At 39.9% G+C, this 12,298-nt stretch overlaps 1 protein-coding gene across 10 annotated transcripts in view; it reads right to left on the reverse strand.

Moving 5' to 3' along the window:
* The window catches only part of Cspp1 (centrosome and spindle pole associated protein 1), a 96,740-nt gene that overhangs the window by 79,659 nt on the left and 4,783 nt on the right, over positions 1 to 12,298 (reverse strand). For all 10 annotated transcript variants that reach the window (XM_052175963.1, XM_052175961.1, XM_052175962.1 and 7 more), the window contains 2 exons: positions 6,637 to 6,745; positions 4,277 to 4,376 (listed from right to left, as the gene is read on the reverse strand). In XM_052175963.1, the coding sequence (XP_052031923.1) occupies positions 4,277 to 4,376; positions 6,637 to 6,735 (199 nt within the window). In that variant the 5' untranslated portion in view covers positions 6,736 to 6,745. The remainder of the gene's footprint in view (positions 1 to 4,276; positions 4,377 to 6,636; positions 6,746 to 12,298) is intronic.

Here is a 12,298-nt window from a genome sequence, read left to right on the forward strand (position 1 = left end):
GGAGGGAGAAAAGGAAAGGGAGCAAGAGAGGGGAGAGAGGGGAGAGAGGGGAGAGAGAGTGGAGAAGGGAGAGAAGGGGAGGAAGAGGGGAGGGGGGGAAAGGGAAGGGGAAGAGGGTAGGAGAGGGGAGAGGGGAAAGAGAGAATCTGAATAAATTATTAGAGATGGAATTCAGGTCTCTATAAATGTGTGACAAGAGCTCCAGCAGTGAGTTATATCCCCAGACCCTTATGGAGGATTGATACTCTTGTGGCAAACTTGCCTCCTGAACATTGACATTTATCTAGTTCAAATCTAGGTAGTCAGTTTCGGAAGTCATCATAATACTACCTTAAATTATTTTATGGGATATAAAACAGAACTTAACAATATTATCTATGCATATCATCATTACCAAATTTTTTTTGGGGGGGGGGGTTTGTTTTTGTTTTTTTGTTTTTTTGTTTTTTTGTTTTTCGAGACAGGGTTTCTCTGTGTCTCTGTGTAGCCCTGGCTGTCCTGGAACTCACTCTGTAGAGCAGGCTGGCCTCGAACTCAGAAATCCGCCTGCCTCTGCCTTTCAAGTGCTCGGATTAAAGGTGTGCGCCACCACCGCCCGGCCTGAGAAATGAATTTTTAAAAACCTTAAAATTTAGTGTTACTTGGTATTTACACTTTAAATCATCCATAGTTTTCATTGGTGAAGTGAGTATTTGTGGTTTATGCATTTATTACTGATCATTACTACTATATTTAACTAAGATGTCACAGACCTGAAGTTGATCCATCATTTCCAAACTGACCTGCATTAGATGAGAATTTAAGATGACCCTATACAGGTGAGGCACTGTTTGAGACAGATTCTCTTCACTGTACACTATCACAAATAGCAAACTTGTGTCCAGCAAGCTTCCAAGTACCCTGTCCCAGCCAGCTGTGTCACCCTAGGAGCCCTGACATCACAGATGTGAGCTATCATACCAACTTCACCTGGGCTTTTTGAGTCCCAAATCAGGTCCTCACGCTTCCATGGCAAGTTCTGTACTCACAGAGCCATCTCCCCAGTCCCATATTTGATTTATTTTAATAATACAAGTACTCCATTTTGAAGCTTTAAAATAAAATAAATTTGTGCTGGCTAGTTTTATGTCAACTTGACACAAACTAAACTCATCTAAGAGAAAGGAACATCAATTTAAAAAAAAAAATGCCTCTATAAGATCAGGCTGTAGGCAAGCCTGGAGATATCTCTCTCTCTCTCTCTCTCTCTCTCTCTCTCTCTCTCTCTCTCTCTCTCTCTCTCTCTCTCTCTCTCTGTTAATAATTTATTTTTATTTTATCTGCATTGATGTTTTGCCTGAATGTATGAATATAAGAATGTGTGAGAGTGTCAGATCTTGGAGTTACAGATAGTTGTGAACTGCCATGTGGTGCTGGGAATTGAACCTGGGTCCTGTGGAAGACTAGTCAGTGCTTTTAACTGCTGAGCCATCTCTCTAGCCCCGGAGCATGTTTTAATTAATGGGGAGGGTATAGCCTACTGTAGGTGGGTCCACCCCGGGGCTGGTGGTTCTGAGTTCTGCAGGGCAGGAGGCTGAGCAAGCCAGTGGGCAGCACGCTCACAGCCTCGGAGCAGCTCCTGCCCCACCTCCATGTTCAGATCTGTTTGTGTTCCTACTGTGGCTTCCCTCACAGACTGTGATTCAGGACCTGTAAGCCAAGTTGGTCACTGTGTTTCATAAAAGCAAGAGTAACCCTAACTAAGACAAAATTGTATACCATTCTTTATAGTCAATGTGCCTCAAATACAGTTATTTTAGTTGAAATTTTTAAAGAGGTCCCAGGAAAGTTAAAACTCTATATTCCCAAGAAAACTGACTTTATTTTTGGAATGAGAACATTCATTCTTTCAAAATAACTCTTCCAACAAACAACTGCCAAGCACTGTGCCATCTAGCAGAAATGCAATGCATAGCAAGCAGAATTGGCCACAGCGATTCAGTTAAAACTACATAAGGAGACGAGAAACTATTTGAAGGAAATATAGACTAGTGTATCAGATTACTTTCTTGAAAAGATATCAAAAAGCATGCAGAGACATAAAAGGATGGCACAAAGAAAGCATTAGGTTATCCAAACAATCTTAGTGAACACAAGCCTGCAGACAAGACTATCAGAGGGATTAGAGAAACATCAACTTGCTTGACATTAGGAAGTCTACTATACTCTACTAAAATCAATTTGCCCTTCCTAGTTACCTGATGTGACAAGCAAAGAAAAAAAGGAGTCAAGAATAGAAAACTTTAAAGCCCGTGATATCTTTACAGAAGTATCCAGTAGGAAGTAAGACAGTCATAAAAGAAATTGGGGTAGAAATAACCTTAAAACAAACATGTCACATCACAAAGGCTTGGCAACTCAAAGCCAAACTGTAATCTTAGAATTTCGGTGATTTTGCCTAAACTTAACTCAGTATCTAAAAGAATCTACAGTTAAATTTTTAAATTATCCCTAAGATTTGATTTTAATTCGTATAATTTCAAATGAAAAAAAATAATCTATATTATTTTTACACCTTTATCTTTATTGTATGAATATTTTGCCGGTATGTATGTCTGTTCACCACATGTGTGCCTGGTCCCTGTGGATGTCAGAAGAGGATATCAGATCCCCTGAAACAGAAATTACAGAGAGGCAGCTGTAAGCCGCTGTATGGGTGCTGGGAAATGAACTCGAGGCCTCTGCAAGAGCAGCCAGTGCTCTTAACTGCTGCACCACCTCTCCAACCCCTGGTGTTATCCAATTTATTTTATAGTTAAAGAAACTAATGAGTTTAAAGATTAAGAAACTTTACTAAAAGGTAACATCTCATTTCTCTAAAGTTGCATATTAGCTAATAATTTGCAAAAATCAAAATTGAGTTACCTTTATATCTCATACTGATAGCAGGGCAATCACTTTGAATTGTTTTGTTTTTTTGTTTTTTTGGGTTTTTTTGGTAATAAAGATATACAAAGCCCATTTTACTGTCTCTCAGCTAGACTCCCTTCTTATCCAGTGACATATTAAAAGCAGAGCAGTAACAAAGAATATTGCTGTGATCATGAACTAGTCCCGTGAAAACAATGACTGAATCAAAAGGATATTTGACTTACTTTTTGTAAAAATGTTTCAGTCACCAGTGAACCACAAAAGTTACATATTATTGACAATATTATGTGTTTTTAGTAAAAACATATCAACAAGCTAATATGTACTTTTAAAAAAGGGTTTCCAAATACTTCATACTAAGACATAATTTTAAAAATCAGTATGACTGCAATATTAACTTTATAGTTCCAATATGGTCATCAACAAGAGGATAGTCCTTGAGCTGGGGAGACAACGTAATAGGTAAAAGCGCTTGCCATGTAAGAGAGGCCCTGAGTTCAATCCCTAGCAGCTATGTAGAAAGCTGGGTGTGGTGGTACATGCTCGAAACCCAAGAAGAAACCAGTGGAACCCAATCTGGAGGACGGCCGGCAAGTGTGGTCCAAATGGCAAACTCAGTTTCCAGTGAATGACCCTGTCTCAAAGAGTAGACCTCCTCTGAGGAACTACATTCAAGGATGGCCACTACACATATATGCACACAGAAAACGGCCCCTAACAAAATAGGTTTTCATATACTTTCTACTTCCTACATGTGTCTTAGTAAGCAGATCTACTTGTATATGCATGTGCACAGCACCATGTGGTCCTGAAGCTTGGCGCCTTTACTAGCTGAGCCATCTTGTGGACCCTTCTTTGAATGTAAAACAATACAGGGGCTCTCATGTATACACATATATAAACACACTCAAAAATTTTATTACTAACTTTTAGTTACATCACACATAGTTTCTAATGTCATTTCCACCAATTAGGCAACATCAATGAGCTAAGTAAAGTTCTCTGAGTTACATTTCATACACAAACTGCACTGCCATATGTAAGATTCAAAAGTAAAATTCCAAAGGAATCTTTTTTCCTGAAGAAACAAACCTCTTTCACAATGTTCTCCAAAGAAAGGATATCTTACAATGAGTTCACACGGGGCTGGAGAGACGGCTCAGCTGTTAAGAGCACCGACTGCTCTTCCAGAGGTCCTGAGTTCAATTCCCAGCAATCTCATGGTGGCTCACAACCATCTGTAATGAGATCGGACGCCCTCTTCTGGGGTGTCTGAGGATAGCTACAGTGTACTTACATATAATAAATAAATAAATCTAAAAAACAAAAAACAAAAAGCAATGAGTTCACACAAACAGTACCATACCTAAGGATCCCTTGGGCTGTTGGCTGTTAGGTGGTATGTTCTCCTTAGCCATAGAGATTAATATTTTACTGTTTTCAGAAAGTTTCTCTGATGCCTTTCCCTGGAAAAGACATGATATTTACAAATCAAAGAGGAGAACTCCACAAAATGTACAATTCAGCTTATTCAACGTACTAAATAACTTAGAAAAAAGTACACAGCACAGAAATTGAAGTGTAAAGTTTGAGAAATCAACCAAAATTATTTACACACTGTAACAACTGTTGTGATACCTAATCCATCCTCTTAAAAATGAGTAACTATTAAGTTCATTGGGCCAGACACTAGACACTAAGAGTGAAAAACAAAATTGGGAGGCTGCTGCTATTGGGCAGGAGGCTGGGGTGGGCGGGAGATACAAAACAAATGTAGTTCTTAGTTATGTAATGTTGTGCTTATACGTAATATTTACACATGCATGATATGTAAAGAGTGGGGATGAGGAGCTGGCTTAGTCAGTGAAGTGCCCTCTGTGCAAGTCTGAGGACCTGGCTTGTATTTCCAACACCATGAAAAAGGCAGGCCCACAGTGTGTGTCTGTAACCCAAACTCGAGCGATCAGAGACAGACAGATCTTGAAGTTCATCAACCAGGTAGTACAGCAAATTCTAGAAACTCCGGGTTCAGAGAAAGGCCTCCATCTCAGAAAGAAGGTGGTAGCAATCAAGGACAACAGCTATTGTGGGCATCAGGCTTCCTCCCATACATGCTCAAACCACATGTATGTGTGGGCACACCCATATGAACATATACAACAGACACTCAGATGCACACGCCTATAGGAGGGGCCATAAAGACAAGATAAAGCAAGATTAAAAGACCCAGAGATGCTGGGGGAGGGGACCATAAGACCTCAACAAGCAGTGACTCTTGAACTGCTATATAAAGACTGAGTAAAGCTGTACAGTAATGTGCTCAAACATGCGCGCTCACCCTCTGTATCTGTCAAGTACCTGTGAGCATGCCCTGCCACTAGATGAGGGTAGCAATTTAAGTCCCCTTTGTCTACTTGAACAAATCATTTAACTCCTTTGGCCTCATTCTCTTGATCTCCAGAACAAGACGAACAAAAACAAAACACCCCTACTTCATAAAGATGCCCTGACTAGAGAAAATGCTACACACAACGCCCTTGCTTTAACTCCTTTTACAAAGTAGATCATTTGGAAGGAAGACAACCATGGCCAGTATTTAAAAGGACAAGCACTTAGTCAATGTCAGGAATCAAAGCCTATTCTACCAACTCAGCATCTCAGTCTCATTATTCAATTTCCCAATGCCTCAGTTTATTTGCATGGAAAATTACAGTAGACACTTCAAATACTGCACTGAAATACAACTTTTAAAAGCTGTGCCCTGCCCATATGAGTACTATCATATGTTAACTTATATAATAAAATGTACAGTTATTATGTCATGATTATCATCTGTGTGGGACAGATGATAAACCAAATGAGACAATGTGAGAAACAGGTAAGTCAGAAGTGACTTACACAAGCCATTTTATACAGACAAGCTCATGACAACAGAACTACGGCACAGCCTGTCTTGTTAACATGCACTGAGCCAGTGAAAAACATCACCTGTCCTCATCAGTGCAGCGTTCCCAGAGCCCAGCATGGCTCCTAGCACAATCTCAGGATCTGCTAAACAAAACAACTCTTATGTCAAAATATAAACAATTTAAGAACACTTTCCAGACATTGCTTTTCAGAAGCCACTATGATAACATATTTGTTCTAAAAAGCAAATAGTACAAATCAATTACCCTAGTAAATTTACTAATATGTATTTTAAAAATAGTATTATTAATACTATTGTTCTCATAAAAATCTGAGGTTTAACCTCTGTCTTCTATTCAGCTTGTTAAACATATAATCAAGTATTAGAACTCTAACAAAACAGAATATTTTGAGATATAAAAATCTCACCAAAAAAATACACTCAAAATCTCTCACCTGATACCTAGAGTCAGACTCAGAAGCAAAACAATGGTGTCCCAATCAAACTCAAGTATGAAACAAAATACAAAGTCCTCACTGGTGTGAGTAATCCTCAGAATCAGTCTCAATGAAACATGTTCAGTTGGATTTTATCACTGTTGGTTGAGTGTTGGGGCAGGGGGCTGGTTTTGTTTGTCTGCTTTTGAGGCAGAGTATCATTATGTAGCTCTGACTAGCCTAGAATTCCTGCTATACAGATTAGGCTGGCCTCAAACTACAGCAATTCAAAGGCCTCTGCCTCCCAAGTGCTGGGATTAAAGGGGTACACCACTAAATCCAATCTAATGAAAGACGTTGAAAGACAGTTACTAATCTTGCCTTCATCTCCATGTAAGGTGGATCACTTTCCAATTCTGCTTTGTCTTTGGCCAGTTTCGCTTTTTGCTCTTCAATAAATTCATCCAGGCTATCTGCCATTTTGTAGATTCTGAAAAAAAAATGTCTTCAGTGAGCACAATACTGTAGTGGTTTTAGCTAACTATTAAGACAAGGTCTTAGTCCACATTTAGTATTTAATCTCAATTATCATATTGTAAACTTCATACTTAAGCATGAACATAAATACCATCCGTCTCTTCCTCTTCAATTTCTCAGAATAGGCTACAAGGCAGGTTAAAGTACAGAAAAAGAAATATGATCAAAGTACTTTATACGCATGCATGGAAACTTCACAACGAAACATTCATCACGATTATATGATAACTAAAAAAAAGTAGGAACAAATGAGATCAGCAGCCACTACCACAATCCAAGTCACACAATCAAAGAACAAAAGGAAATAAAAAGCTTAAACCTTTAAAATACTTTACCCTAAAAAACTATTTGAAATTAATTGTAAGCCAGGTAGTGGTGGGGCATACCTCTTTAATACTAGCACTCAGAAGCAGGAGCAAGCAGATGTCTGAATTCAAGGCCAGAGAATCCCTGTCTCAAAAAAAAAAAAAAGAAAGAAAGAAAGAAAGAAAGAAAGAAAGTACTACAAATAGTTAATATATTAATAAAGAATAATATTATAACTTTTTTGATAGCCTAAAACTGAGTAGCTGAGCTTGTCCTAAACAAGGATTTCCCAGATAGCAAGGGCACATATGTGCATAAAATATCATAGGATAACATTTGCCTTATTCAAATACTGAAAATCAAATGCCAGGCTATAGCTGTAACATGGTAATAAGACATGCTGGAAAAACCAATCATGAAGGCTGAGAGCAGTAGTCCTCACCCAGCATTTGAATCCTAGCACTTGGAAGCAGAGGAAAGTGTATCTCTGTAAATCTGACCAGGCAGCCTGTTCTACACAGGGATCCAGCTAACCAAAGCTACATGGTAATGCTTCCTAACCCGCCCCCCCCAAAAACAACAACAACAACAACAACAAAGAACAAAGTGTCATGACCAGGAGAGCCCATGGGTAACCTAACTCATCTCTAATGTGATGAGAACAGTAAGTGCAGATACTAAAAAGCTGTGTATCTTTTTCCTGGGCTTAGCATTGGATTAAGAGTTTGCCCACAGGCTGCTTCCCTGTGTTTAACTTTTAAAATAAGCCTTGTTCTGAGACACAATGTCTCTGTCCAACTCTCCTGACTGGGTAAGAAACCACAGGGTCAACAGCACACAGGAGTTTTTCCCTCTACAGTCACTCCTCCCCTGAACTAATCTTGTCTTATATATTGCTATAATTGTTTAACTTGAAAGTTTCACATAAATGGATTATATATAAGCTACACAGGAGAGTAAGTTTCCTAGTCAGCTCAAGTTTGTTTCTCTGTGTTCTGCAAGCCAAGCATATGGTGTCCTCAGTAATGGGGTGTCACTACCTAGCTGTGGTTGGCAACCAAGGAAAGACAGTAACTGTGCTTTCTGGGAAACCTCCAGGAACTTTATGAGCATGAGCTCATGGGTATACCCATGTCTAGACCAAGATTTTCAGTTAATAATTTATGTCTCTGGGAGCACAACGGCCCACCCATTCAATGAACCTCCTATCCAAACTCCATTTTCTAAAAAATTCCACTCTGCAATTAGCTTAGAAGATGTTATACAGACCACAAGGAGCAGGGTAGCCATCGACGGTCGTACCCAGCACCAGATCCTGAGAGGCAAGATAGGCCCACTGTGGCAATTAGTAGAATGACTGTCATGAAGAGATAACCAAGCACTTTCTGCTTGGATCTGAGACCTTGCCTAGAACGGTCAAGCTGGTCAGGAGGCCATGTTAAGGAAAATCAAAGGCCCTAGGAGGGAACATACTACAGTTATGGTGCTAAACAGACATGCTGTCAAACTGCCTGCCAAATATGGACATTCATACACACACACATCTGTTCGACTATGCACTTTAGTCAGAGACCCTTCTTTCTCTGCAGGGGACTGTTTCTCTGCAGAGGACTGTCCACAACTGAGAAGTTGTGCTGAGAAAAATGTGACTGTGAGTGTGTGAACCCCAAAAGGACATCTATGTTCACACACCCAGCACTTGGGAGCATCTTGGAAAAGGGGTGAAAGAATGTAGGGGCTGGAAGACGGGAAGAGTGGCTGTGAGATGCTGAGGGCTCAGTATGACAGCTGTCCCTCTCATGAATGCACAACAGCTGCGAGGCCTATGTGCTTCAGTGTATATTATTTACAACTTTTTAAAAAGATTACTTTCTTCACCAAAACTAGTTTTGCTATTGTTCTTGTTTTTAAGAAAGGACCTGAAATTCACTATGTGAATCAGGCTGGCCTTCCACTCAAAGATATCCACCTATCTCTCCAGCCAGAGTGCTGAGATGAAAGGTAAATGTATCGCCACACTGAACGGAAACTGAAATGTTTCTAGTTTCTAGAAAAAAAAATAGTTTTCTTCTAAAAACGTATCAAATTCAGTAACAAAATATGGGACAAGAAGGAGCTACTAGTCACTAATGGCATAAGGCCTGGAGATACAGAACCCTAAAAACACAAATTCCAGTAAGCTGTCTAGGTTGAAAAAGCTTAGTTCACAGACATTAAGTTGAAGCTGGTAAGACATGCTAACAGAAATTTCCAAACATGGCTAAAATAAGAATCAAATTTGAGCCATGTCAAAGATGTTTCCTTAAGAGTTGAGCGTTTTCAATAGATACAAATGATAAACACTTGCATCCCAGGAACTCCTACTCCACACTGAGGCAGGCAGAAAAGATCCCAAGGTTAAAGCATTCAATCTTCAATATGCTCCATCAAAACAGAAAAAACCTATTTTAAGACACAAGGACAACCATGGAGTAAATGAACACACGTAGGGATAACCACAAGTACATGCTGGGCAGTGTTCACTGGAATGAATGGGGAAGAACTGAAGCTGGATTAAAGTGTCAGGAATTCCCTCCTAACACTCCTACACCTAAGTGTAGTAACTTAGCACCAGTTACTACAACTTCCGAAGTTCATTTTAGGTAACAGCAACTACAATCAAGTATGTATTAACCAATAACCTTTTTCCTGGTAATGGCTTCTTGCCAAAGACTATTACGTTAACTGCAGTTAAACAAGTTAGATGAACTATTACTGCACTGATGTATGGATGCATCAGGAACACACACCAATAGTAACCCAAGTTTCTTAGGAAGAGGGTGCTGGGAAAGAATTATATGACTGGAGCTTGAACTGGGTGACTTCAAAAAAAGGGTAAGAGAACAGAACTTTGCCATCAGGACATTGTAAAAGTTCTATGATTGGACATCTTAATAACCCTTAGAGGTCAAATGAAACTGGTAAGAAGCAATGGTCATCCCCATCTTGAGGGTCTGTTTCTGCATGGCATGGTTCTGCTGTTATGCACATAACAGGTCATCTGATGCTGATATTCTTTACAATATTTTATTATCGACAAGACACAAAGGCATAAACGATGAAACACTAATAGCTATCATGGCTGCTTTTCTCTATATTCCTAAGAGGGTACAACAATTTACATAAGAGCATTTTAACCATTAAATTATGCACAAGTTACTTAGTGGGTAATAGAGCTTGGACTGATGGCAAGGCCAAGGAACAGTGTATATGGAGAATGTTTACAATTTAAGGATTAAACTGCCCCTTTCCAAAACCTGCTGGGAGCCAGGCAGTGGTGGCGCACGCCTGTAATGTAATCCCAGCACTCTGGGAGGCAGAGGCAGGTGGATTTCTGAGTTCAAGGCCAGCCTGGTCTACAGAGTGAGTTCCAGGACAGCCAGGGCTACACAGAGAAACCCTGTCTCAAAAAAAAAAAACAAAAACAAAAACAAAAAACAAAAAACAAAAAACAAAACCTGCTGGGAAAAGAAAAAGCTAAATGGGGGGATTCTGCATTGTCCAGACACTCTATAAAAACATACTTTTTCATGGTATTATCATGTAAATTTCTCCAGTAGCTACAAACATAGTGTGAGATGAGAAATCAGAAATCGTTTTCAAGTTTCCTCTGTTGTGAATTCTGTTCAGCTCTATACCCCACTTTTGATTGAATTGTTTGGTTTTTTTTGGAGGTTAGCTTCTTGAGTTCTTTATATATTTTGGATATTAGTCCTCTAACGGATGTGGGGCTAATGAAGATGTTTTTCCCAATCTGGAGGTTGCTGATTTGTTCTATTAACTATGTCCTTTGCCTTACAAAAGCTTTCCAACTTCATGAGGTCTCATTTATCAATTCTTGATCTTAGAGCCTGAGCCACTGAGTTCTGTTTAGGAAATTTCCCCATCCCCATGCCCTGTGCCAATGAGTTCAGGGCACTTTCTCTTCTATTAGATTCAGTGCATCTGGTTTTGCATTAAGGTCCTTGAACCACTTAGACTTGAGCTTTTTGCAAGGTGACAAATATGAATCTATTTTCACTTTGCTACATACAGACGGCCACTCAGACTAGCACCATTTATTGAAGATGCTTTCTATTTTCCATTGTGTATCTTTGTCAAAGATCAAGTGTCTATTAAGCGTGTGGGTTTATTTCTGGTTCTTCAATTCTATTCCATTGATCTACCTGTCTGTTTCTGTACCAATACCATGCAGTTTTTATCACTATTGCTCTGTAGTATAGCTTAAGGTCAGGAATGATGATTCCCCCAGAAGTTCTTTTATTGTTAAGAATTGTTTTCGCTACTCTGGGTTTTTTGTTTTTTCATATGAAATTGAGAACTGCTCTTTCCATGTCTGTAAAGGATGGTCAAGAAGCACTTAAAGAAATGTTCAAAGTCCTTAGTCATCAGGGAAATGCAAATCAAAACGACCCTGTAATTCCACTTCACACCAGTAAGAATGGCTAAGATCTCAGGACTCAAGGATGTGGAGAAAGAGGAACACTCCTCCATTGCTGATGGGATTGCAAACTGGTACAGCCATTCTGGAAATCAACTTCAGGAAGTAGGAGTTAGGGGGACCCTCTAGAAAGTACCAGAGACCTTGGAGGTGAAAGACTCTCAGGGCTCAAAAGGAGGGACCTTAGATGAAATGCCCAACACTGGGGAGCGGGAACTTGTAGAGTCCAACTCTAGTAGAAAGACAAGGCATCAAGTGGAGGGATAGGGTTGCCATCCCACAGCCAAAAATTCTGACCCAGAATTGTTCCTTATGAAAGAACTGCAGGGACAAAAATGGAGAAGAGGCTGAAGAAAAGTCGATCCAGTGACGGACCCAACTTGAGATCCATGTCAAGTGGGGTCTCCAAGGCCTGACACTATTACTGATGCACAAACATCACAACCAAGAAGCAAGTTGGGGAGAAAGGGTTTATTCAGCTTATAATTTCCACATTGCTGTTGATCACCAAAGGAAGTCAGGACTGTAACTCAAGCAGGTCAGGAAGCAGGAGCTGATGCAGAGGCCATGGAGGGATGTTTCTTACTGGCTTGCTTCCCCTGGCTTGTTCAGCTTGCTTTCTTATAGAACCCAAGACTCTGGCCCAGGGATGGCACCACCCAAAATGGGCCCTCTCCCTTGATCACTAATTGAGAAAATGCCTTACAGCTGGATCTCATG

Source organism: Apodemus sylvaticus, chromosome 3 (assembly GCF_947179515.1).
Source record: "Apodemus sylvaticus chromosome 3, mApoSyl1.1, whole genome shotgun sequence".
In the NCBI taxonomy this organism is placed as follows: domain Eukaryota; kingdom Metazoa; phylum Chordata; class Mammalia; order Rodentia; family Muridae; genus Apodemus; species Apodemus sylvaticus.